Genomic DNA, 27,795 nt, shown 5'->3' with positions numbered 1-27,795 from the left:
TAGATTGCCAGTTAGTTTTCCTTTACTAAATTAAAGACAAACACCAGCTTATCTGAAAAACTGATAAGACAAAAGAACTCAAGACAAGCTTTTACAAATTCCATGACGATTTTAACTCATTTAGTCAGATGACAGCAATATAACACTCCCTCTGAAATCAGAAAATCTGTTACCAACAATGTGCAGAGGCTCTACCTTACCAGTATTTCAAAATAAGCTTACCTTCAACCTACTGACTTTCAAAGGAAAAAAACAGAAGAGATAAAGTAGAATAGACAAATCAGACATTATCTTGCCAACACTGGCAAGATCAGACAATAAATAATAATCAAGAAAAATGTAAACAGCACAAAATCTTCAGCTTGTTAATTAAAAGAAACGTTTATCTAAATCAGATTCTATGGCAGTGCTGAGGGTTTATGGCAGCAATTGCAAACTGTCCTCGCGTCAACTGCCAATGTCGCTTGGATGGTCCTCACATCTCTGGACACCACTAGGCCCATCCCACCCTTGCTCCTTAAGGTGTCCACTGCTCCCACACCAGCACCAGTAACAACGACAGCAACAATGCCTCCAGAAGATCTTCCAGGATACATAGATTTTGTCTGTCCAGGTTTGGCCACAACTCCATAAGCTGGCACTCACGTCTGACACTGCACGGCTACACATTTAACACGATTGCCATATGGGCACCTAAACACCATGTATAACGTGATTTTAATGAATTCCAGCATTTCCACAGAAGGACATTATTAATAAACCAAGTCATTTAACTAGAAGACAGACCAAAAGGACTGGAAAAATATCTAACTTTTTTTTAAATACAGCATTTTCAAAATTGTTCAAATGTGCTCAAGGTTGGACAATTTAATTAAAACAGAAGTATTTCTTATTCTGACCTATTTTCCCATTCCGAGATTCCTCTGGGCTGAGCATTAACAGTGACTTTTTGTGCTGGATCTCTACATCCAGTGGGCACCATGAACAATCTTGAGGTCTGTGAAAGCAGACTAAGAAAAGAGATCACATACACATTTTTAGCATCCAGCATAACCAGTGATTTTTTTTTTTTTTCCTTCTTAGGAAATCCATAGCGTGTTGAAAAATACCAGCCAAGGTACTCCTGGACTTTTCTGATGAACAATGCCAATTTCAATTGTACCAACAAACTTGAGAGGCAATACTTAATTCTTTTGAACCTGGGCTTCATCCACCAACATCCTTCACAAAGGATTAAGCATTCAAACACATTTTAACAATATGGATTTCCATAACCAGTCTTCCAAAGTGAAAGAGGATAAAGTCAATTTTGTTAACAGAAATGCAAACAAAAGCACTACAAAAGACTAGTATTCTCTAGTTCATAAGAGCTTTAATGTTTGTTATTTAAACAATATGCACATTGTTTATGCCAACAACTTCAGATTTTCAATTGAGTATTAAAGCAAGAAAAAAAATGGTTTGCAGTCTCTGATACTGTGATTCCAAGTTGTTAAGATCTTAGGTATAATTTTCAGCCAGACAGCCAAGGCCACCAAGAGTCGCAAAAAACATCAATTTCCATTGTAAATGTTACTTTCAAACAATTCTAGTTCAATCCTGGCAAACCATACTTTCTACTATCTGTTGTTTGCCGTGTTGACTAAAATAGACAGCAATTCTCTAAAAAATAGTATAATTTCCAGGAAATAAACTGACTAAAGTACTTTCTTTCCCTCCTAACCCTATTTAAGGGAACAAAGCTTGCACACTCGTAGTGCTTCTGTGAAGGTTTTTATGCCTGTATACCTGTCAGCTTTCCCATTACTAGCTTTCTTCATCAGCTAATTTCACATTTAACAGTTAGACGGGAATCTCAAATATATGGGGTTCGGTAACTGTATCTTCCCCTCTTTTGCCTTTTAAACTAGAAACGAGGAAAAACCAAGCAAAAGCTAAAGATTATTCCACAAAGACAAAACGGCTGCTTTAACAGATTCTCACTGATACAGGGACTGAGAAAGGAAAAGCCTTCACACTGGCCCACAAAAGCCTCTATCACTTCACGAAAGGTCACGTTGACTGAAAGGTGACCAAAATCAGATTAATTTGTTACCGACTTCAGTAAGCTTCAGATCAGATCTACAGTCTTCAGACGAAGTTACTTTTCATCCTACCCATTTGAAAACCTGAAGTGGCATTACAGGAAGTAAGTGTTATAAAAAGCATATTTTATATTTCTCAGTTATATTATCTGGCAATGCCTATTAGTAACATATTGACAGTAACAGTACCAAAACATGTCACAGAAATTTTTTGCATATCTATAGACTGTCTAAACGAGATAAGGACATTATCTCCTGTATACATTAAGAGCTTTTTATATCTGTTCTGTCACAGAGCTGAAGTAACCAGTTGGCAACCTCAGTCATCATGCACAGCAACAATATAAACAGATGGAGACAGAAGGTCTTTAAAGCTGATAAACATAAGCATCACCACTTTTCATGGCAATCAAAACTGTATTTACTCATGAGGTAGTTATCAGAATTTATTCAGTATTTTCTGACTTCCGCAGCAGAATTATTAACATTTTAAAAGCTCAGGAAACTGCCCTCTGACACTCACTCTGAAATGTTGGTAGATTAGTCCACTTACTGAGGGTTTTTCAAGTACCTTTCAACTGAGAGAATTAGGAACCCCTACCAAATTTACATTCTGGAAAACAGCCTAATAATTCTATTGCCAGAATTGTAAAATAAGAACAATATCTTGTTGCAGAAGTCCTGGAAATGTAAAAAAAAAAAAAAAAAAAAATCTTATGAGTGTTTAAATAATAAATTTAAATATTATTTTACTCAGCTACCAATTTGGTTTTGTAGCAATGCCTCAAGCATAAAAACCAAGACCCTCACTTTAGACTAGCATTTCCTAAAGAAAGTCCCTACTAGGCTAAACCTACCAACTTCCTACTTTACTTGTACAGTTACAAGTTTCGCTCCCTACTTTTACAATGCTATAGACAAGCAAAAAAGTTACTATTTACATATGAAAGAGATGTTAGCAGCTTATACTTTAATTTAGCAATCATGAAAATACTTAAATTTAATGCAAAATAATATATAAAAATGTTGTTAAATAATCAGACCACAGGTACCTAAGCACCTCACTAACAACACGAAGTATTGAAAGCTTTAAAGCCTTTATCTCAACAGGAAATAATCCAAATACCTCTCCACCAGCTCCACAGTACTACAGGAAGCACATCTCAGATTTGCAGCATGTGCAAATCTAACTTCTGCAGCCTGCCTGGAAAACCACCAAATTCAGGTTCTTTTGTATCACGGCAAAGGGAGCAAATAAAGAAAACCTGCAGTCTGCTCTCCAGCTTTGGTATGGCTGAACACAGCTGAAGCTATTTATGCAGGAAAGAAAAATTATCTCACAGACCTCAGTTAAGGGATTCAAAGGTCTTTAACAGACTTTTAAATTCAGCTGGCCCCCCGCTTAGTCTCCAAACCAACAGCTCTAAGTATTGATACCTTATGCTGCCAGTGAAACGGCTTTTCATCAGCTTTAGTCTCTAATTGGTTGCAAAGAGATGACTGAAACGAAGACTTTTAATCAAGCGTTCATTTTGTAAAAGTGCTTATGTAGACATGTCACAAATTAAAGGAATCTTCTGCGATTCACCTAATTCACGTGTTGCCTGTAATAGCATCTTATAGAGCCGGCCCTCTAGCAACACTGAAACTAGACAACCATGCCACACTTCTCATTTCATCCCTGTTGTATCATGTACTGGCTTGGCATAAAAAGGGAAGAACATAACCAAGAAGTGTGGCACTTAGAGTATAATAACTTATTCACAAACTTGGAATTAAAATTAAGCTCAGATTACATTAATCATTCCTTAGATTCTTTAGGCTGTAGTATATTTATTTCATAAAAATATACATATCTAAAAGAACACATGCTTTATCAACATTACCCCCTGTTATTCTGAAGACTGAATGCTGGTACAACATTTTCCTGCAGATAAAGAAACAGCCATCTCTACTTTGACAACCCATGCCAAAAATAATTATACATGAAGTTTTACTTTAAAGCATTGTGAAGGTGGAAAATACAATCCATAAAACTTGAGAATATCTCAAGCTAAAGATCTGCAAAAGAATTAGATTGCTATTTGGTAGTATTTTAGCATCCTTTGGCACAATATGCAGGCAGCTCCAATGCAGTAGGATTACTGTGAAGTCCTACACACTTGCTGGCTACCTGCATACCCTCTATTTAACAGAGACATTAACAGATTTCAACCGAGGAATATGAATAGGACTACAGTTAGTACTCCTGACAGATTCATACCCTCCCATTTTCCCAGTAACTATTATTCAACCATCCACAGATCTGTAAACTCAGAGGCTGAACATTTTTTCTTCAGCAACAGTTTGGGATAAGACAATAACCCCAGCTCTCAGCTATTTAGTTACACTACCAAGGTCTACATAAAGCAATACAGTGTAACACTTAAGTCCAAGAAAAATAAGCATTTTTTTTGCAAATTCTGGTGAAATGAGGAAGGGAAACGTAGTTGCTCATATAGGCAATTCAAAGGGGAACAAGAACTTGCTTCAACTTGCATAATATTCTAAATTATCCCACTGAGCTAGAACCTCAGTTTTACAACTTGCCACATTATTTCTGGAATCACTAGAAAAAATGTCTTCATATGTAAGCGTTACCAATATTTGGACTTTACCTCAACCAATTCTTTAAGCAAAGGGTAAGAACTGCCAAATGCTTCATGTGGTATGGCTGACAGCTTAAAATGAAGCTTGCTGAAACAATTTTAATTCCACTTGCAGAGTATTTCAAAATCCATTTCTGTTCCCAGAAGAAAATTTGTTTACCACAGAAAGGCATTAGTTCTCTGCCCACTGTATGGATCAACTTTCCTCCTGAGCTTGTTGTCTAATGGATGTTCAGACTCTGAAGCCCTGAACTGGAGGCAACCCAAGGGTTAGCCTGGATTCAAAGGGGCTTAGCCAGACAAGGGGCAGAGTTATTCAGAGCCTTGCGAGGATCCCTGATTTCCAGCTTCTCTGCCCTCTCTCACCTACTTTGGTGAGCAGGGAAGGAGACTGGGATGCAAACTGGGGATAGCTATCCTAGCTTCTGAGAGAATCCAGTACCAGCACATCCTAGGAACAGTTTAGCCAAATTGACAAACTTCGATAGAGAACATTAAGCTGAACCTAACTGACCTTTTAATTTTAATAAAAATATATTTTCCATTTATGATGCCACCATTAATTGATGCTGGACATAGGAAAAAGATTATCATAGTCACCTACATATTCTCAAATAGCTAATACATCAAATAATATCACGGATTAGAGCAGAAAGTACCGGATTCCTGTTTGAGATCACTTTTTTCAAAAAAAATTTAAAACTTGACACATAATAGATTTGACTCCACTTGCTATGAAATTGATAATTTACACCTTAAAACTGTGGATTGCTTCAGGAAGGCACAATATAGTGTTTATTATTGTGCTTATATATAATAAAAATAATCTGTTAAAATCATATATAAAGATGTTTTAGAAGCAGCTCAGGAAATTAAATCAACTTGTTTGTCTCCCTCACCTATACTTCACAGATTTTAAATAAAAACTTACACCGATGTATCACGTATACACAGTTAAATATGACCTTGTTGCAGAGTCCGTGAATCATACAGACAGTTCCTACCACACAGGTACTAAGTTTTCTCCATGTATCCCTCTCTTCAGATGCAGGCCTAAGACCAACATTCAATATGAAACCAACAAAGTTGGTGAAACTCCTGGTTGTGAAGACAAAAAGTTACCTCTGCATCCATCCAAGAGATTTTCTTTTTAATGATGCTACTCAAATGTGAGTCTTCGATTGGCACCTCATATGCTATACAAGAACAAAGAAGATAACGTTAATCTTTTATTATTGCAATTACCACTTTCAAACCTGCTAGAACTCATTCTAAAGCATGTGAATTTTAATTTCCTCTGACAAATAGATTTTGCTTCAACTGCTCGCCACTTAACCATATAAGAATGTCGGAATGGGGTATATGACTCCTGTTCTTATTCTTCTTGAATAGCCTCAGGCAGCGTGGTCACTCTTGCCTCCACAAGGGTTTTGAAGCAAACAAAAATATGGTAGGGACCTGCTGAGGTTGGTAAAGTGTAAACTGTACACATGATTTCATTCATAAAAACACGCAAACAAAAATCTCTAGCTATTTTTTCATTTACAATACTTAAAGACTAAGAAATTTAATAACGTACTGATTTAGTTATTCTTAGCATTCAGCACACAGCTCGTCAAATATTTTGCTGAAATCCACTCTTGTTTAGAAAAAGAGGGCAGCGATGGTGCTGCCCTTACTCCAAATACAATTGTGTGACTGAACCCGTGGAGAGACCCACTTTGTTCTCACACTGTCATGTCCCATACTCAGTCTCAAACACACCCACAAACGCGTACTGCAAACAGCCTGATACTGCAAGCAGCTGTAATTGAGTAAAGCTCATAAATTAGAGATGCCACAGCTGAAGGCAGGATAGGAGCTAAGTATGTTAACCTTATTTCGATCTAAGACTACACACTTAAGCAAACTGGTTAATCATATTTTTCGTTCAACCTTTGTGTCTGTGAAATAGTATTCTAAATAACCTACAGAACCAGGTGAAAATAATTAGCTGATAAGGACTAATTGCCACAATCCCTTTCTCCACCTTCTTTCCTACGCATTTACAAAAGTTAAGAACTTGTACAGAAGTTGAGCTTTAGCTAACGAGAATCTGGAGATGATGGAAATCAAACAGTAGCTCAAAACTGATACAACCACTGAGAACACTGTGATTCTGTGAACTGAAAACGAACACCACAGTAGAAGTTGTCTCTGAACCACCTACAGTAAGGACAGAAAAACATAAATCAGTAAGTTTATTTCTGAAGCCCTGTGGGAACATCCAATTAACAAACTGGCCTAAGAACCAGCTCCTTTCTTGCTTTTGTTTCCATATCACTTACTATCAAGGATCTTTGTTCTCTAGACTATGGCTATAAACCACCCTCACTACAGATAAAAGGCAACCATTCTCCTTATTACTGGTCCTTATGTCAACTTCTCAGGGATGTTAGGATAGAGAAACAACACGAAATCAAGGTAGAATTTGAGTATCAGTTGCCCGAAAAGTTTATGTGTATTGAAAGAGTCTGTGACTAAGCTTCCTGCTGACAAAAACACACAGAAGTTACATTGCTTTCCCACAAGCCTTGCAGCACAGCCCTTGAATGTCCACAGTGGTCAGAGAGATCCCCATAGAGATAAAGCAACTTCCAGGTTACTCCTGCCCGAAAGGCATTGGTCTCCCACATGCCTAAACAGAAAAAAAACACCCTGCGTTTTCCAATTAGCAGGCCAATGCTGCAGAAAATGAACAAATCACTTATTTCTTCCAAAATGAACCTGGTAAAAATGCTGCGACGCACTATCTCCCACGTTCTGAGAGCAGATCTTGCATAGTTTAAAGCAATATTCTTAGAGATGCACTCAGAAAGTCTGAGCTACGTGAAAACCAACTCCCTTTAACGGGCCAACGCCCAGTAAAAGGCAACGTGCTGCCAACGTAACACCTGAGAAGACAAAGCGGCGGCGTTGGCAGCTTGACTCGAAGCCTCTGTCCCCTCTCGGCAGGGCAGGCAGGCAAACACATTTGGGCAAGCTGGGTTTTCCCTAACAGGCTCCCTTCAAACGGGGTCTTCACGCAAACTGTACCTCCCCTGAAGAATTTTGTACGCTGCACTGTGTGGAAGCAGCCTTGCTTGTCTTCGTACTCGCGGTACGAGAGCCCACCTCTTTCACCCTGCAGAAGGGCAGCGTGCGACAGCCGGGCCAGGCCTCCCTCACCCCGAGCACTCCCCCACCCCTGCCGGGCACGGAGCAGGCCTCGGAAGGCGGCTAGAGGCTCCCGCGCGTGCTTTAGCCGCGGCTGCTCGCCCCGGGTTCTTCACCGGCACAGGCGCCTTCCCAGCGCAGGGCAACGGAGCGCAGCGCAAGCCGAAGGGCGCCTCGCCGGCGAGGGGCGGCGGAGCCCCGGCAGACGCCAGCCCGACGGCCGCCCGGCGGGAGAGGCGGCCCGCGAGGGCGCAAGGACCCGCAGCTCCGCGAGAGGAAAGGGAAGCGGGCCCGGCGGGAAGAAGCGGCGGCGAGGCGGGGCCGCCCGCTACAGGCGGGGCCGCCCCTTCCCGCCGCCGACCTACCGGAGCCAGCGGGGGAGCGGCCATTAGCGCCCGCGCCCTCCCCCGCCCTCCAGCCCCACACGCGGGGCCGCAACCGGGCGGGAGCGGCTCTGTGGGGAGGGCGCTGGGAGGGGGCGCACTGCCCCGCACCGCGCATGCTCGCCGCGCCCCCCCTCGTCCCGCCCATAGCGAGACTCCCGCCCGCCGCGCCCCCTTCCCCTCCGCGAATCCCGCCGGGGGCGAGGCGGAGAGGAAGGGGCGCAGGCGCAGTCCGGAGGCGCGGCGTGTCCCTGCCTCCCCCCCCCCCCCCCCCCACGGCGCCCCCTCTGCCCCCCCCCCTCCCCGCCCGCCCCTCCCCCAGCCGAGGCCGTTTAAAGGCGGCGGCGGCGGCGGCCCGCGCCTACCCACCCTGGCAGCAGCGCCGCGCCGGGGTCCGTCACCGCCAGCCCGCTCCTCCCGTCTGCGCGCGTAGCGGAAGCGCCGGCGGCCGCCGCCATGTACCGCTACCTGGGGGAGCTGCTGGCGTCCCGTCTGGCCGCCGGCTCGGTGCTGGCGGGCGCGGAGCCGGGCGGGCCGGCGGCGGCGGCGGCCGGGGGGGTGGTGGCGGCGGCGGCAGCGTGGGGCGGGGGCCGGTGCCCGCGGCGGCACTACTGCGAGGCGGCGAAGAAGGAGGACGACCCCAACTTCTTCAAGATGGTGGAGGGGTTCTTCGATCGCGGCGCCAGCATCGTGGAGGACAAGCTGGTGGAGGGGCTGCGCACCCGCGAGAGCATGGAGGACCGGCGCCACCGCGTCCGCGGCATCCTCCGCATCATCAAGCCCTGTAACCATGTGCTCAGCGTCTCCTTCCCCATCAAGCGCGACAACGGCGAGTGGGAGGTGATCGAGGGCTACCGGGCGCAGCACAGCCAGCACCGCACCCCCTGCAAGGGAGGTGAGACCCGCCGCACCCCCGTACCCCCCCCCCCCAACCCGCTGCCCGGGCCCGCGGAGAGCCGGGCCCGCCGCGGCACTGCCCTGCCCAGCAGTCGCTCTCCCGCCGCGGGGCGGGCGCTTCCCGCGCCCCGCTCTCTGAGGTACTGGGGGGGGGGGGCGACGCTTGTCTCCCCGCTGCCCGCCCGGTTAAGAACCGTTCCGGGGAGCACAGGCAGCAGGCAGCAGCCTCCCTCCGTCACCTGCGGTATCTGATTTCCGAAGGGAAGGCAGGGGCAGGGCGGTTCCTACGCGGCCCTTCAGCGCTCTGCTGCCCGGGCTCCCCAGGAGCGACCTCCTGGTGAGCATAGGTGCGAGGTCTGAGGGCGGCCGGTGGCGCAGCCTTCGCCGCGGGCACCGCGGGTCAGGCGAGGCGAAGGGTGCGAGGGCAGCCTGCCGAATTACTCGGTGTGACTCAGACCTCGGTAGTGTTTATTGGAGGGTGTGTGGAAACTCCACGCTTGAGGCGTCTGCTCTTGAGCCGGAGAAGCCGTCCCTTAAGACGCTGCCGGCTGTGTTCACGAAACCCGAATGCTCACCCGGAAAACGTCGGTAAATCACAAGTTTTCCCAGTTACCGGCTGGATAGACGGGAAGAGCCAAAAGTGACTTTTCTAGGGAAAGCTGACTTGGCATAGGCGAGGCCCGCGGCATGCCTGTGCAAAGGGACCGGGAGGGTGAACCCCTCAGGAGCTGAGCAGAGCTGAGCTCGTGTGGGATCGGCTCTGATCTTGGAGGAATCAAACTCCCTTTTAGTCCGGGATGGATGGCATTTCCTTGAAAAACAAATACAGATGTCCTTCAGCGTTACTTACTCAGGAGCTCTGATCTTTGTGGACACTAAGTATTGGAGATCATTTCGGGACTGTCTCAAACCAGAGCTTCTGTAGTCTGTAAATACATTTCTTTTTCTTCAGCGTAGATCAACTTTGTGGTAATGGTGGTTGCAGAAAGCAAAGTTTTCTCTGTGATTTCTTATCAATGAAGACCTCTGACTTCTAGAATAGAGTAGGAAGGGTGTTCTTGGGTAAATGTGTTCCTGATAATCAGTTCAGCTGGTGTGTATATAGGACATGAGAATTTTTCTCTTTGCAGCACAAATAATCGGTCCTGTTAATGTGGTTCCTAACTTTCCAAAATCAAATGTGTAGCGAGCATCCTGTGGCATGTTTAATTCTCACCCAGAAGAGGCTAACTCAAAAGAATTTCTGGTGGTTACTTGGAGCAAGGGTTACTGACATCAGACTTAGTTGTAGCTGAAGTTGGGTATGGCTGAAGCTTACTCTGTGTGGAGCTACTGTTTCTCTGCCGTTGCTGTAATTTCTTTTAAAATACTGATGGTTATTGCACTTCTGTTTTGTCATTGCTTAGGTTAAGTTACTTTTTGCTGCTGCTTACAAGAAGTCCTTTTCTGTACAGCCTGTGTTACTCTTAAGATCTCCGCTTGCATAACAAAATACAGTTCAGTGGCAAATGAAGTAACAAGATAGTATTTAACATGTGATAACTTCTAATATTTCACATTAGTATTGCTCAGAACTGAAAGAATTCGTGTTTTCACAACAAAGAGTTATAAAATACTCTGTATGTGAACAAGAAACACCAATTGGGTGATTGGATACGTTCTGTTCTGATACCTACGTTTCTAAATCCTCAACAGAGTTTCTTGATTTTCAGTAGCATTTCTTATGCCTGTCTGCACTGACGCTGGAGCAAACACTGGAGCGTTTACGGAAAGTTACAACTGTAAATTTCAAGGCAGTTGGAAATGACAGCTAAAGCAAATACTAAGTCTCAACAGTTTGTCCTTTTCTTCTTGTGCCACTCCCCACCCGCCATGGGTTTAGGGAAGGAATTGCAAATGGTATTTCCTTTCCGCTCTTGATGGATGTAGTGATCATAAATGGATTTCACCTTCTAATGCTCTCTAGGAATATGCTCACTATCAGATGACAGATCTGGCTTTGTAGTAAATTTAAATGGGACGTGGGATAAATGTAGATTGACTACTTGAAACCTGCTATGAAAAAAGGTGGGAGGAAGTAGAACATTTCTACTTAAACTGCAAAGAAAAGGGGTGGTAAAGATATTTCTGCCTTTGTGGTACACTGGATCCACTGGAAATGCACCAACAACGTGAGCTTTTGTCTAAAAGTGATTTTTAAACTAGAATCCTTGTAGACTCCACAGGGAAAAAAAAAAACAAACGCAAAGCCCAGGGAAATACAACTCAAACTCCATAATAGTATGATACGTGAAAACTTGCTGAAGTGAGTGTCTCACACTCTGTGGAGTCCAGAGTCTGATGCAAGTAACTCACACCAGCAAGAAACACCAAGGGGGGACCCAAGGCCACTTTTTAAAAGAAGGGGTGAGTTGGCATCTGGAAGGCTTGCAGAACAGTAGGAGGAACACAGCTTCCAGATCTTGTCAGATGCAGAATTGTGAACTTTAACTTTGCACTTACTGAAAAGTAAAGTTTGGTAAAATAAGATTCCCCATACCAATTTTTTTTTTTAAGGGTCTGTATTTTGTACTAAGAAAGAGATAGCCTTTAGTTACTGCTAGGTAATCACTAGCAAGTAGGGATGCTTTGTCATCTGTCATTCTTTTAAGGAGCATCGTACTTTAAATGCTCATCTCCCTCATTTCTTGGGGTTTACATGTTATATCAATTGTAATCGAATTTGGCTTTACATCTTTAAGTACATTTGCAGAAAAAATACATGGTGTGCCCATTTATTACTTACTAATAAGCTGAAGGATAAGGTGCTGTTTAAAGAATATTAAATACTGTTCTGTATGCAGATTAGGCAAGTGATCAAAGTGCACTTTAAGATTCAAGTATGGAATGCAGGAAAACAAATGTTTTTAGGTCTTTTAAAGGCTGTCTTCCTTTAATTTTGTTCCTCATTTCTTTTTATACACCCATACCAAAATAATTCACTAGTGATTGTATGTTACTTCTCTATATTGTTTTTGTCTATAAGGTCATTTACAGATTTAACCATGAACTAGTGATGAATTTATACTGTAAATCAAATTTTAAAATCTTGATTTAAATGCTCTAAACCTGGAGACAGCCCAATTACTTGAGGAAACAGAGACTAAATAAACATTTGAATTATCTGCACTTTAGCAGCACCTTCTGTTTCTACTAAATGTTTTTAGCTTAACGTTATAGCAGTTAGATTATGTTCCTTCTGTCACAGACATCATCTTCAATTTCTTTGCCTGCTCATTCTCTTCTAGGGTGAAACCTCAACCCCTGCTTAATCGTCTAGCCCAAATCTGAAGGTGCCAGACTTCTTAATGTGAGGTTGATCTTTATGAAGCAAGTTTAAAATTCACATGTGCCTGCAGATGATACCTGCCAGTAGAAATGCAGCAGTTCCTTGACTACTGGTTCTTCTGTACCTCCTTCTCTGCTGTCTTCTCTGTTGCCTGCAAGTAGAAATAACTAAGCAGAGTGAATGCCAGAAGAGGCCTGATTTGAAAATAAGGCTCCTGACTGAATGGGTGACTGTGGCCTGATACAGAAATGGAATGGCAGGCCCCATGGGTTGGGCTGGATGAGGACAAATTCAAGACCAGTCTTACATTCTTTGCACAGGCAAACTTCTACACCTCGGTGGGAAACTTGACTGTCATATTTCTATTCAAGAAGTACGATGCTCTTAATACCCTAGTTCTAACAGTCTAAAGCATAGTTAATAAAAATAGGAAGCTTTTTAATGGCTTATTCTACTCTCTTCCCCCCCAAAACAGGTGTAGAAACACAAGTCAACTTGATTGTGTCGGACACAGTTGTCGCTACGCAGTAGTGCAGGGGATTCTTCATTGGGTCAAGAGAAGAGCTTTTCAGGAAGACTGGCACTAAGTACTGAAACATGCTTTCTTTTCAGTTTATAACTTGTGGGTTTTTTCCACCTCATTGAGAGAACCCAGAAATAACATTTGTTGCATCCTGTGGTGCTTACCTATTTAATTGTTGTAGAAATGAATCCTTAATTCTACTTCGGGGGTTGCAAACCTTTGCAACTCAAGGTGGTGGTGATTCTTTTTCTTTTGGTGTGCTTCTCTTCTGTGCTTTAGGAATCGTTACGAACCAGTCATGAATATACCCATTTAAGTGGTAGGCCTCGCAGTATGTCCAGCACGCAAGTCCAGGTTTTAAAGACAGTGTTTTCTTGAATGTAACTGTTCGCTGGAAAGGAAAATTAGTTAGAAGCTTCCTCATCCCATTGAGAACATGGAGATAAGCACTTTTCTTGTGTGTTGGAACTCAAGTTGCTTATGATCCAAACTTAGTATTTATACGACTGGACTGATGCTGCGTGGTAGCTGAAGTAATGCTGTGGGTCAGATCACTCTTTCCCTTGCTTACGCGGTGACTTGCGTGCTAGTGGCCAGCACCAACAGGAAACCACAGCTGCTCTTGTTCACTGCACTGACAGCTGCCAAAAGAACTAAAACAAACCAAACAGGGTACAGGAAATGAGATGGCTGAATGCAGATGACTTTGTTGAAAAGTACTCTGGGCCTTCCTACTTAAAATAATGTATCTCTGTAAATAATTTTATTGGGTTCTATGAAAGGTATAAAACTGGTTAAGCTGCTTTTTCATGTGGTTGCTGACAGCTGTTTTCATTAATAGCTCAGTTTCAGAGAACAGATCAGTGAAAATAACCAATGTGCAAATATGAATAAGCTTATTGAGTTCCTACCTGCTTAGTAGTATGGAAATGATTCTGTGTTTGTTAGGCAGCATTTACTGCAGGGATAGAGCTATTAAGTGGTTTTAAAACTTTTTAAAGCCTTTTCATGTTAACCAGCTGTCCAACAGGTCTGTTGTCAATGAAACCAAATGAATCGGAGTTGGGAAACAGCCTAACCTTTTGTTTAGGCTCACCCAAATTGCCTTAACCAAGTCTCAATGGCTTCCTCAGTTCCAAAAGGCTTTAACACCATCTTTAGTTCCAGACTAGATTTAGTCTGACTTTCACTTACATAGGGATTTTGAAAAACTTTGTCATATGTTAATTCAAAGTTCACTGTCTGTATATAAAGACAGATGATTCTTACTTTATTTGCTCAGTTGCCTTGGAGGTGAATGAATCTGATTTCCTGTGTGGTGCTGCTTTGGCTGGTTACTGGAAGGAACTATTCTGCATTACAAAACTTTCTTATCTTCTGGTTTTGCCTGCTTTTCTTCTGCCTATCAGGATTTATCCTCCTCACTTGACCTACGAGTTCATGTTAATGAGCTTTGTGCTGCATAGGGTGACATTTATTCATGCTATCCTTGCCGCAGTTTTCCAATTGCAGAGGTCTAAGGCTGATGCTAATCTCAGTGCCCGGTCGCCAAGTAGCCTCTGTTGTACACATTACCTTGTCTAAAACAGTATACATACATCATGATGGTAACTTTACTTGCAAAAGAAGCAGCTTTACGTGCAAGAGTTGGACCAGTACAACACCATGTCTTGGCTACCGTGACATTGTTTATTCCCCTTTGTAAGCAGGGAAGTAAGAAGTAGTGCTATAAGCTATCTTTGCTTCAGCAGAGCTCTGTTTATCCTGGGGTTGTATCGGTGGCTTTGCTTTTTTAAGTCATGCATGAATGAAAGTGCTGAGGTCGTGTCTTTGGCCCAGGGGTCTTAGAGGGTAAGACATGGAAATGTACCCTAGGGACCATGCAACAGATGGAACTGGAATGCAGAGACCATCTGTAACCTGAAATAAACCATGGAAACTGATCCAACTTCAAAGGAATGAGAGAGTTTTACAGAAAAAAAGGTAATTAGCCTAACTGTGATAACACTTGCAGTGTTACAGCTAAAGTTTGTATGAGTGCCTTATTTTCATAGGTTTCTGTTTTATTACTGTAGAGCGTACCTAACTTTACAATTAGTACAACAGTGGATATATATTTAAATTGCAAATTGAAAAAACAGGACAAGGAATGGTTGTCCTATGCTTCTGCGGTCCTTTAATAAACTAGTTGCAATTCTCAGTGAACCGTATCTGTTTTGTGTTTTTACCTCTGATATCCTTGCAAGAGGCTATGCCTTGCTCTTCTGGCTATGAATCTTTGTTCAGTCTCAGCTTTTTCATATTATCAGCTCAGATTGTTTGTGCAGTAGCCAGCTTTGTCCTTGATCTTAAACAGTTGTTTTCCCTTGCTGCTGTTGGCTCCTTGTCTATTTATAGAGAGATCATACCTCTCTTCAGCATTGGGCTTTCTGGATAACCACGTGTTGGAGAGAGTGAGAAGGGGAGTCTCTTGCGTGATAGTCTCCCTCCTGTTCTCTGGGTCATCCTAGCAGGTATTCTTTGTTGCGTGAATTGCAACAGCTCCATCTTGTTAGGAAATAAACTCATAGGCAGAGCATGGAATTTGCCTGCTTCATGTCAGCACTATGGTGGCTTATTGTTTTGTGGCTCCTATGGCATTTGGACTAGCCAGGGCCAACTTGTGTGTTATTTCTGCCCTCCGCACACATCCGTGCGTGTGGTATTAATATAGGCATTGGAAGTAGTGTTACTGCATCTCTCTGTATCAGTCCTTGTTACTACAGTGTTGAGTGGAGTTTAATGAGCAACCTAATCCTTTAGGTAGGGTTGAGGTAGTTCTACAGGTGAGACTCTACTTCATAGCTGTATTCTAAGTGCATGAATTCAAGTAATATGTGCTTGCCTGGTGGTATACTAAATTTGCCGTATTTGCATTTAAAACACAAGATCTTACTAATGCACCACACTTTTTTTTTTTTTAAATCGAGAGTATTCTTGGTTTTTCTCTGCATGGAATGAAATAATTGTATATGTGTATATGTTTAAGTATATTTCAAGTATAAGTACAGCTTATTAAAAGTATACAAGAAGTGGCATACTGAAGTATTCTGTCTGGTTGAGCGTCTTAATGGTCACTGAATAGATACTTATGGTTAAATCAGAATGGTGGGATGTGTCCATAGGGGAATCTCTTTCCTGCCCCGGGTTATAGCTGGCTAATGCTGTGTGGGAAGAGAAGTGTTTTTATCTCCTCTTGGCAGTTAGTGAATTGAATTTAGGAATGTTCTTGTTTTCCAGCACTGAATTACTCATCTTGCTTTGTTAGGTTTGTCTGGAATTTCTTCGTCTTCAGTAATTACAAATTTGTCATTGTGCTGTTTACCACGCTTTCCAAATGGTTAAATAAGGCTAAACAGCTTCCTTATAGGGAAGGCTGGATTGTTCTTCTGGATTTAGAAAAAATGTACTTGTTCTGAAAGAGCCTAAGAATTGCTTGGAACATTGGTTCCGACTGTGTTAGGTGTCAATGATTACGTAGAGTTTGATAGTAGTATAATCTCAGTCTCACTTGCTTACTTCCCAAACTTCATCTAAATGAAAATGTTATACATAATCCAGAGTTAAAACATTAAGGAACTAAGGCATTACAATAAATGCTGGAGCTGATTTATGGGTTTTGTTTGGGGATTTTGCTGGATAGTTCGAACAAGGTGAGCATCTTTACTAAAACTGCTTTAGACTCTGGATGTAATGTCAACCTTTGGACAGGATCAGGCAAGCTGTTAACCCATGGAGCCACTGCAGAATCCAGTGTTGCTAATTGGGAGATTAATATGGCTGTAGTCAGTCCTAAAAAGTTTCAAATGAGATCATGAAAGCTGTTTTGCTGAGTGCTGTATGGATAGTGTAGGGTAGCTGCTGCCCTGAAATGCTTGTTCTGATGAGCAAGCATTTTGCAAATAGAAGTGAGCAGAACAAATGACCGTCTTAACAAGAATTGTCATCTGTAAAGGACCCAAATTAGTTTCAAAGATCAAAAGATGATCATAACTAGAAGAAAACACCAAAGTCAAAGCAGGACAAAAGCCTCAATTAGATATTAATAGTTCAGACTGAGATGCAAATCTGTTCCAGGTTCTGGGGAACTTGAGAGACTTGCTAAGATTTGCAAGATACTTAGTGCAGGAGGAGTAGTTTACCGAGTGTTTTGCTCTGAACTGTTACTATGGCAACTGTTTAGTTTTGAGACTTGTCTTTGAATACTTCATGCTCATTAGTGGTGAGGGCATACGTAGATACTACCATTTAAGATGACTGCACTAGAAGAGCAGGAAATAATTACACTGTTTCCTAAATGGAGATTTTTAGGCAGTAATCATCCTTGAAAAGTTGGTGGTTCTGTACGCCATGTTTGCTAAGGAAGCATAATAAACACACTGAACGTCACGGAACATACTGAAATCTGTACAGCGTAAAATCTGGTAGGCTGTATAGCCAGTTTTCTTTGAAATCAAGTTCTTTGTTACATGCCTGTTAGTACACTCCCTCGTACAAACCTGCTGATTAAAATGGTAACTGACTGCTATTATTGTAGAAACCAAAATACAGTCCTACTGATAATTACTACTTTGACATTTATTTTAAAAATACTGTGTTTCAAGTGCTTTGCTACCTCCATTTGGAAAAAATTAAAATTAATCCATAGCATCTATCTAAGAAGCTAAGCTTAAATCACGAGCAAATTTTACTTTGGCCAAAACAATTATTAGGCACAGTGCAAGAGGTAACTGGCTGAAGTATAATATCTCCAAAGTACGGATCATAAAAAAGAAGTTTTAAAAGCATAGGCACTGCAATGTGATGATAAAGCCTTCTCTTTACACTGACCAGTAATGAAACAAAATTAAAATGAAAACATTTCCTCATCTAGAAGGTCTTGTGCATGGAAAAACAAAGTCTCTCTTAGCACACTGTTTAACTTCTTGGGGTGTGGCAAGGAAAGAGAATTCTCAACTAGAACAAGAATTTGTATGTTTTCCAGTGAAAAGTATTTTCCATGGCAGTGAGTCATACTGTAACTTGAGGCTTTCTTCAAACTATTTTTTTGTAGCTAGTTTGCTGTAGAAGTCACAAGTTTCCAGAGACTTACTGCGTGGGACTTGCCAGGGTTTAAAAAAATTATAATCTTGCTGTGTAGCAGTGACTTTCATTTGCTTATGTATTAAGAATCTTTAAAAAAAACACCCAGTATTTTATCTGTGTATATGGTCCATTTTTAGACTCAGGCTATTGAATGCATAGTAACACTGCCAAAAGAGCCATACAAATGCATGGCAATACTCTCCCCCTGCCAAATTAGGAAGCTGTCAAACTAAATTTCACTGATGTCCAAATAGAATAGAAATTAAGTCTTTTATCTTTGTGCATCCCCTTGCAGATGGAATGTACAGCGTTCTCAGATGCCTGCTTCTCATCAGTCCTAACAGCTTAGCACAAATAACTTCCCTGTCAAGAGGTGGGCCTCCTGATTTTTTTCCCTTCTGTGGCATGAGTGGATAACATTTAAGATGCATTAACATTCCATTCCTTTCCACAATTTGGCCAGTTACGTTCACACATCTTAAATGTTGTCCACTCATGCCACAGAAGGGAAAAAATGGTCACACCTGTCAGGGAACCTGGAATCCACACCTTGAACTACGCCTGACACTGTAATGAATGTTTTTAGCAGATAAACTGGAGCGAAGTGGCTAGTGAAGTCAGCACAACTCTCAGAATTAACTAGTCTCCCACTTAAGAAGATAAAGCCAGCAGACAAGCCATTACAATTAAAGCTGTTTAAAAGGCTAGAAAAGAAGCTAAATCTTGCTGAAAAGTATGAAGTTGTCCAGAAAAGGACAGTTTCAGCCTCAGGTCTAAAAGTTTTCCAGATTCTGGTACATGTACATGGGTGACAAATAGGCACCTCAGCTGAAAGCCTTTCAGTACTTTGTTAGTCTTGGGGCTTTTTCCCTAGTTCCCTTGGTATGAAAGTTTAATATTTATTACAGTAAAGTTTATAGTAATCCTTGACAAGGAAACTGGAGATGTAACTCTCTTGCATGTGTTTGAGTCTTCTAGTTAAACTGCTGCTTGTTCACCTTTTCAGATCCCATCTTCAATATGATGTGCAGAAGAGGCTGCTCTCTCCTTTTGCATTTTGCTTGCCTCTTAAAACTGTAACAAAAAGTAACTATCCCTAACTATTTAGCCCACTGCTGCTTTCCATATATCAATAAACAACATTTTGTGTCCCTGCAGGAGTACAGTTATAGCAAAACTGCTTTGTGTATGCAACTCGAAGTTTGAATAAATATATGGGTTGAATAAATACACAGTGACCTAGTTCAGCTGGGGGAAGAGGGGCAGAGTTCATTTCTGCCCAGCATAGATCAGGGCTTCAGACTTGGCTGGCTTGAGCAGTGCTCAATGAGACCTGTCCCCAGAGTGCCGGCTCAACCAAGAGGGAACAGTGTCCCCAGGCAGGACAGTCAGTGCCACAGGTGGTGGTTGTTCTTGCTCAGGGCTTGACAGAAGGATAACCACTCCTCTGAAGGATCAGAGTAAGAACCATTAAAAAAACCCACCACATACATTGTAACTTTGACTGGTCTGTTGGGCTCTGATAGATTCCACTTAAATTTCGAATATTGCTTCCTGTGAGAAGGTTCTTGAAAGCCCATACATTAACACCGTACAGCTACCTAAGTCAGAAACTAGTTAGTTTGCTTTTGGAGACCACCCTTCCCCCCTGTACACACTAAATTTAAATTCCGTTCTGCGCAGGCATGGTACTTTCTTTTACTGATTGAACTCTCATAAGAAAGCAGTACTTGGCCCTCAGCTTTATTTGAGCAGCACTTAGTTCCTTTGAAACTGGGATTGTTTCCAGAGCATTCAGGAATGGCTTTCATAGCAGCACAGTGCTTTAGTTTGGATAATGTATGCTGGCCTTTTTTCACTCCTGAGGACCTGAATATGGTCTTCTCTTTACATAATAGGAAATTTGTGGTGCCTTGTCCTAGCATCTAAAGGACACTCTGTGCCTGCTACAAACCACCGTGCTACTTGGCACAACCTACAGCCAAAGATTTGGGGAGTAGGGGTGGGGATAAATTCTTTGTGTCTCTGTTACATGCTTAGTGATGTAGGAGAAGCTTGGATAGAAGCTAACACATAGCTGTAGGGGTGGGGTTTTTTTGCTGTGGCTGCATCACTTTGGGCACCGTGTTGATCTCAAATGTCATGTTTAGGCTTCTGTAGTTCTGTATGTGTGCCCTGTCAGTTTTGTTAAATATTTTCTACTCTGCAACTACCTCCAGAATACATTAATTTTAACTTTGAGTTCAATTTATTGGACAGCTACAACCCATCTTTTAGAAGACTGGTATGAGTCGGGCAGGTGACAGATCTCCCTACCGTTGTGTAATCATTTTCCACTCAGTTTTGAACTGCCTTGATGGCTGGGATCACCCATTTTGCGTCTGGGTCGCTATCGGACCACAACAATTTGAATTTGCATCTGGACCATGTGTCAGCACACACTTGCAGTTCTGGTGAATGACTCAGAGCAGGGAATGCAGGTGTGGGCTGGCTTCCACGTGGGTGCGGGATGGGTGACCTGGGCACACAAGCTTGCTGGGGTAGAGTATTCCATCAAATTTGTTGTTTTGAACAAATTTGAATTAGTGGAGCGGCTTGCTGCTTTCTGTTATGTGGCTGTGCCTAGCAGCCAGAGCTCTGAAGCTACGTATGGTTTTGTTGGACCACAGCCAACACGTTGCAAGGCTCATCACTTAACAGGAGCTTGCGTTACTCTAGCAAAGAGATCTTGGTTATAACCTGTACTGATAAGTTACATTCAAGAACAAAGTTCATCTTTTATATACAATGAATGAAGTCTAAAGCTAAAGATCTTAGGGGATGCTGATGAGCTTTATCAGCCTCTTGAAAACTCTACTCTGAGTTACCTATCAGCTTGGCTCATCTTCCTCCCAAGGAATATTCACTTTTGTTCCAAGGTTGAGTGCTGCTGTTAAACTACTTAATAGCAAATTGCTGAAGTCTTGAATTTCTGCTAAGTAAAAGACAGATATTTAAGTAGGAGAATGGGGGATTGTTCTTTAAGCCTTAAAGCAAATAAGTTGATAAATTACATACTTGCATGTTATAGATGGCTGGTCTAGAATTAACTTTCCCAATTTATAAATACCTGTGAAATTGTTCAGTGAATTCCTTTTTTTTTTCTCATGTCTTTTTCAGGTATTCGTTACAGTTTGGATGTTAGTGTGGATGAAGTGAAAGCCTTAGCATCTCTAATGACCTACAAATGCGCTGTGGTTGGTAAGTGATAATTTTTCAAGCAAGGATACAATCTTTAATTTCAATCAGTACTGATGTAATTTGCAGAAAAGCATCTAAAGGATTAAATTAAGTTTTAGACACTAATCTCTGACTAAAATCTGTAGCAAGATGGGAAAAAATGTATAGTGACCAAAATAATAATACATATTCCCTCTGCTGTTGCTGTAGATACTTGAATAAAGTTACATTTTCATTTGAAAAGTTGAAATTCTGCTAGTTACCCCCTCCCTTAAAAATACTGCTCTTGAACTCAAATCAAAGTATGACAAACTTGGATTAGGAGGGGGCTAATTTTAGGGGGAACAGCTGGAGGCTGTAAAGGATTCAGGCAGGGGAGCTGTGGAGAGAGAAGGATAAAATTCCTTTATGGGTCATAAGTATAATTCATACACAGCTGCTAAATTGTAGGGGAGTTTGGAGAGAATCTGCACATTATGTATAAGAAAACAAAGTACTTCTTAATGTATATAGAGACACTTCACTTAGGACTTCCAAAGTAAAATTTTTGAGCTAAACCAGTAAAATATAAACTGTAAAACTTACTGTTTTTACAAGTGCCAAGTACAAGAGCTTGAAGCATAGAAAATTTAAATCATGAACTTCTGCGTTTCAAAGACCATTTTCAAGCTGCCCATGAAAGATTTCCCATTTTTATAGGAGTACCTGGATGAGATTATAGCTTACACTAGTGAAGCCCTAAATGTGGCAAAACCAAATTCACTGCTAAAATCAAAGATATAATTCCTCACACATATTACTGATGTGTTCTGCCTTTATTGTTGAAAAAGTAAAATGATTTTCCTTTGCATTCTTGTAGATGTGCCATTTGGTGGGGCAAAGGCTGGTGTCAAGATCAATCCCAAGAACTACACAGTAAGCTTAATCATAGATAAAAATTCAGTTACCTGCAGTACTGAAGCCAGCCAGTTAAAAAAGCTCTTCTAAGGGCATTATTGACCACTTTAAACTTCCTGCCACTTCTGCCTCTGTAAAGGCTGAGTTTAGCTTGTGCATGCAATAGGTAGGAAAAGAATTTTTAAAAGGTGCGTGTTTCAGAGGTGGAATACTTCAATTATTTATTACTTTTTTTCTTAAAGTCAGAAGACTACAAATATTTTGGAACCTGAAATTTTTTTAAGTTGATACTGTTAATAATGGCTTAAATTAAATTATTCTTAATGTTTTTGTTTATTTTGACAAATAGTTTTATGCTCCATTAAACCTTTCTATGCAGTGTTCCAGTGTGAATAATAACTAACTTGGCTTATAAAAAGTTTACTGCAGGCTTGCCTTCTTGCCCTAATTAAAACTACTTGTACAGAAAGGCATACTAGAATACGTAACAGATATTCTAAGCTCGGAACTCCTGTAAGGATTTGTGTGAAGTCGTTCTACTGTGTTGATTACACAGCCGGCAGGCCGGCTATTGCTGTTGCTGGTTATAAATCTCTCACATAGGATATCAGATTTGTTTGCTGGAAATCTCTGCCACAAGCACAGGTGGTTCCTCCTGTGCCACACTCCTGACTTCTTGTGGATCAGAATGTACGGAAAGAAAGCCGAATGTTTCCTTGTGCTGCCTGAGTACCAAGGGTCTGCTAGGGAGTGGCATATGAATTGTATAAATACATGAGTCATCCTTTCTTCTAAAAGAAAAGGGCGTCTGTTTATGTTTGGGCATAAGTTCTAGCAAATATTCATAAACACTAATGATTTCTTGTGATATTTATTGTGTTTTCTCTATAGGACAATGAATTGGAAAAGATCACAAGAAGGTTTACCATGGAGCTGGCAAAAAAGGGCTTTATTGGTATGTTGTGCAATTTTACTATTAAAATTTAGGAATCTGATTTATTGTGCATTGGCAGCATCCACTAGATAGTATCCTGAAATAACTGTATTTTTGAGAGCTGTAAATAATTTGGGTATAGAACGTTCAGCAAAGAGCCACAAAGAATTGAGTCGTCGCATCTTAGTGCATTTTAAAGGGAACTGTATCTTAACTTTTTTCTGGTGGCTGTTCTGCTATGAAAAGCCACAAAAGCTGAGCTCACAGGATCCAAAATGAATCACATTTCTCTTAGAGGTAGATTATAAAATTGTGACCAAGTTTGTTGCAATTTTAATCTCTAATATCAAGCTCTTCACTGTTACCGTTTCCTGTAGTCTTGGTTGAGGCTTTTGGCAGATATGTGAGGAAACAGAGGAAGGAAGTAGAAGATCCACCCCAGAGAAAGTTGATGGCTTCACCCATGGCAACCACAGGCTGCAAGAGAGGCATAGGCAAGAAGCATAGGTGCCTGTTGTAACAGAACCTCAGCTTCTGTAATGTTAGTAGGTGTTTCGTTCAGACTTTCAACCCTGAGTTGTTCTGATAGCTTGCTGTCTGGAGTTGCTATCTGGAATTCTCCTCTGGAGAAAGCTGAATGTTACTAGCTCGACTTGTAATTAAATGGAGGATCTTTACCTGGAGGAGGTTCTTATTCAACTGAATAATAATGCCTGTAGCTAGTTAAAGGTCTGTCATGTATTCCTGATGTCTAACTGCCCCTGGGAATGTATATCCATTTATCTGCATTTTCTTGTTCTTCAGCCAGACTGTTTGTCATCTGCTCTTTCAGCCAGTGTTTCTCATCTAAATTAAGCTTCTGTATAAACACACTTATTGATGTAACATGTGACTAGGGGAATACTATACACTATGCCAGCTATAGTGATTGTTAGTTCAGTGACAATTAAAACGGTTTGATTAAATTTGTCATCTTTTTTGGCTCTATGGTTGGTGCTATGCAGCTTTCACAAACCTTTTAAAAATACTTAGGAAAAAAAAGAGTAGAGGCAGAGTTGCATTTAAAATCTTGCTGAGCAAGCCCCTCTGATCTTAAATAGGTTGGGCAAATGCTATTTTTAGTTATCTAGAAAAAACAGACAGAATTTGCTTTTATTACAACAGATGCGTGAAAGTTCTTTTAAAGGTTTATTTCATCAGGAAAGATGTAATGTCTCTTTCTTCAAGTGAGGGGTAAAATCAAATGCATGTGCTACAGTGCAATGACTAGGAGCAGCCTATCTTCAATTTTTAAACTCCCCCAGGAGTAAAAAGGAAATTCTAATGCAAAAAAACACCAAACAATTAATGTCATGGTATATAGAAATCATGCCTAGATAGCACCCTTCCTGTTGTTACAGCAATGATGGTCAAAAAAAAATATAAATATGCTTTTGATGCATTATCTTACTCTGACTTTTTATTGACAAACTGACCTTCATTTTACTGAATGGCTTGTGTAAAAGGTTGGAGGTTTTGACAGTATTGTACAAATCCATGATACGGCATCTAAAACTGAATTGAATCCAGAAGAATCTGTTGATTGCATAATAAAGTGAGGATTAAGCAGGAAAACAGTTCTTCTCTGCCAAGCCCCGCACAGTTCCCAAGGGAATAATGGTTGAAGATAACTATTCATGGTTGATCCTTAAAAGCTGTTTTCTCTGTTGCCAACAGGACCTGGTGTTGATGTGCCTGCTCCTGATATGAGCACAGGGGAGAGGGAGATGTCCTGGATTGCTGACACCTATGCCAGTACCATAGGACACTATGTAAGTTTTGAGCAGAGGCTTTGAAGTAGCAAAGCTTTCTTGGTCCTTGCAGAAATCCTTTTATCTAGAAATTTATTACGGTGCTGCTTAATCATAAATGTTATTTAATTGTGTCGTTCTAAATACATTCTTGCGAAGTGTAACAACTTAATTGGTGTGAGGTTTTTAGGGTACAGTTAAAGAAAAATAAGCTTTAAGGTTAATGTTTTTATACTAGGCTTAAATTAAGTTTGATACAATACTGATTGCAACTGTTCAGCAAAAAGAAAATACACTGTTTTTAAAGGTCTCATACTTAGTCTAAAATTGGTTTCTATTTCTACCATTTCCCTCTGTTTTTCATTAGTACTATAATTACTAATTTAAAGTTGTTAAACAATTAGTTCGTAATAGTTGGTAGAGTCTTAAAGTACTGAAATCTTTCCATTTCAGACTACTGAAATTACATGTGTTATTAAATAAATGCTGTGTTTTTGTGCATTCAAGAGACCATGTAAATTAAGTTTGCACTATTGGTATAACCTGTAAAAGTATTAAAGCTCTCTGTGGTCCCCTAAAGTAACAAGTAATCACTGTAAACTTCAGCAAATTCTCCAAAGTGTAAAGCAAAAGGACACTGATACAATTTATCGCCCAGAAGGCAATAAAAAAATTAAGCTTTTAAAAATTAGTTTTTAATTATAGCCCTTAATTTAGCCTTTGTCCTTATGTTGCTGGGGTTATTTGTACCTGTTTTGACTGTACCAAAAACATGACTGTATACAACTTCTGTTGTATACTTTTGACAGGTTGGAGGAAAGAAAAGTGTGTTACAGACAACTTATTTCTTAAGGCTCTACTGTCCGTGCTACCCAAACTTTCTAGCTTCTCTTTCAGACATTGTTTCTGCTACTCCAGCAGGTCATACTTTGCTAAGGAGTCTTGCCATAGCTTCGTATTAGCGTGTTGATACACTAAGCTATCGCATGTTTGCCTATCTCAGCTCCTTTTGAATTGAAAAGACTCTTTCTTTTCACATTCTGCAGTCCATTCCAACAGTTCCTCAGAAATAGAGCAGGGTGTACACCCCCAATAATAAGGCATTAGAGCCACCCAACACGTATTTCTCTCTGGCAGGTCTGTTCAAGACGTGCCTGGCTTTCCTGAGACAGTCTCTTGGCAGAATACTTGTCTTGTGCTGTCTGATGCCTTTAACAATAGGAAGAGGGGATGGCACAGGTTCTTCTAGATCTGAAATACAGTCTAAGGTATCTTATGGCGGCGGGGGAAGGAATGCTTGAGGAATAGGCTGTGGCATGCTGATTAGTTCAGTTAAATCACTTTTACACAGAGCTGTCTGTTAGATAGGGATATCAGTATAAAACATTACTTGCTTTTTGTTACTCACATACGTAAATGTAAATATTTTATTTAAAACTTTAAACCTGATAACACCCCCACCCCCCCCCCAAAATTATGACTTCAAAAAGGCTTCAGCATGCAGAGTGGCAACTTGCTCCTTCAGTCATAACTTAACATTCCAACATTTAAGAAAACTACTGCCTCAAAGCATTTTAAGTTTTAATGTTTAACTCATTGCACTAAAATGCATATTTCACTGTGATACAGCAGTGTTGCTATATTACGACTGACACAGAAGGCTCACACCACATGACCTGCTTTAAGATTTGCTGTATTTGTTACACAGAAGCCTCAGGTTTTTTAATAGGTGGAAAACTAAACACTGATACAGGAGAAGATTTTTAAATGGCTGAATTTCTTATTCTTTCCACTTTGCCATCTCAGCTTGTTGTGTAGTCCCACGCATACACACACTTCAATGACAAAAGAAAACAAACCAACAACTACTGAGGATAAAAATACAATTTGAATTATGCTCCAACAGCTTCTTTTATTCCTAGGCCCTCTCTGCATGGCAGTATCTTATTCTTGAAGAATAAAAAAAACCTGAGAGGATTTAGGTACATTTTTCTGAAAAGTGAATTAAAGAATTGAAATAAGGAAAAATATTAAATCAGTTTACTTAATTTTGCTGGGTTGCTTGTTTGTACATGGAAGAGAGAATGGTAGCCGTGGTGGAACTTACAAGCTATTGTGGAGAATGACCAGGTGTAGAGAAGGAAGGTGGGAACTCTGACAAGGCTGCAAAAAGTGGAATAACCGATCAAAACCAATTTGTAGAAGATGTTTCAGATAACTGTCTGGTTGAGACAGCAAGAACAAAAATAAAGGTGATCAAGGAACTACCAGATAAAGAAAAGTGACCATGGGGAAGGAGGGAAGGGAACTAAGAGGAGAAAATGACCATTGAACAAAACTGAAACTAACCACAATTCAGAAAACAGATGGAAGCTATGCCAGGGACTACATTCAATTGAGTGGAAAGATAACTCTTCGGAGACAAATCTACTTCAGTGAGTCAGTGTGGTTGCACACAGACATGTTCAGGGAGCTTGAAGTGGAAAGGAAAAACCAAATAACAGATATAAACAGATGGGGGAAGTCTGCTCCAAACCTAACATACAGAGCCAGGAAGCTGGAGAAGGGGTTAAGAAACAAGCAGAAGTTCAATGTCTGAACTTTGCCAGTTAAGTGCATAGACTGTTATTACTAATATAGAAGTCTAATGCTAGCCATAAGCCATTTTACAAGCTTCTCCTTAAAAGCCAAGATGTCCCAAGATGTGTTAAACATTTTTTTGATTGACTTAAAACCAGAGTTTTTAGGACTTTGACATCGACTGTGGTTTGTA

General features: G+C 41.0%; 2 protein-coding genes across 6 annotated transcripts in view; one reads left to right on the top strand and one right to left on the bottom strand.

Moving 5' to 3' along the window:
• The window catches only part of SHLD2 (shieldin complex subunit 2), a 40,385-nt gene extending 32,301 nt beyond the window's left edge, over positions 1 to 8,084 (bottom strand). For 3 of the 5 annotated variants that reach the window (XM_076338311.1, XM_076338315.1, XM_076338316.1), the window contains exons 1-2: positions 7,808 to 7,913; positions 5,855 to 5,928 (exon numbers count right to left, since the gene is read on the bottom strand). The gene's annotated coding sequence lies outside the window, so the exon portion shown is untranslated. Of the gene's footprint in view, positions 1 to 5,854; positions 5,929 to 7,807; positions 7,914 to 8,043 lie in introns of those variants that run through there. The other 2 variants (XM_076338313.1, XM_076338312.1) reach the window with 2 other exon arrangements.
• Positions 8,085 to 8,682: 598 nt separating this feature from the next.
• GLUD1 (glutamate dehydrogenase 1) overlaps positions 8,683 to 27,795 on the top strand; it is a 31,133-nt gene continuing 12,020 nt past the window's right edge. Inside the window, exons 1-5 of the mRNA XM_076338310.1 lie at positions 8,683 to 9,205; positions 21,342 to 21,422; positions 22,261 to 22,316; positions 23,190 to 23,253; positions 24,949 to 25,043. Of these exons, the coding sequence (XP_076194425.1) occupies positions 8,767 to 9,205; positions 21,342 to 21,422; positions 22,261 to 22,316; positions 23,190 to 23,253; positions 24,949 to 25,043 (735 nt within the window). The 5' untranslated portion in view covers positions 8,683 to 8,766. The remainder of the gene's footprint in view (positions 9,206 to 21,341; positions 21,423 to 22,260; positions 22,317 to 23,189; positions 23,254 to 24,948; positions 25,044 to 27,795) is intronic.

Source organism: Aptenodytes patagonicus, chromosome 5 (genome assembly GCF_965638725.1).
Source record: "Aptenodytes patagonicus chromosome 5, bAptPat1.pri.cur, whole genome shotgun sequence".
Lineage (NCBI taxonomy): Eukaryota > Metazoa > Chordata > Aves > Sphenisciformes > Spheniscidae > Aptenodytes > Aptenodytes patagonicus.
Note: the sequence above shows the minus strand (reverse complement) of the source record. Positions and strands in the feature narration are given on the sequence as shown.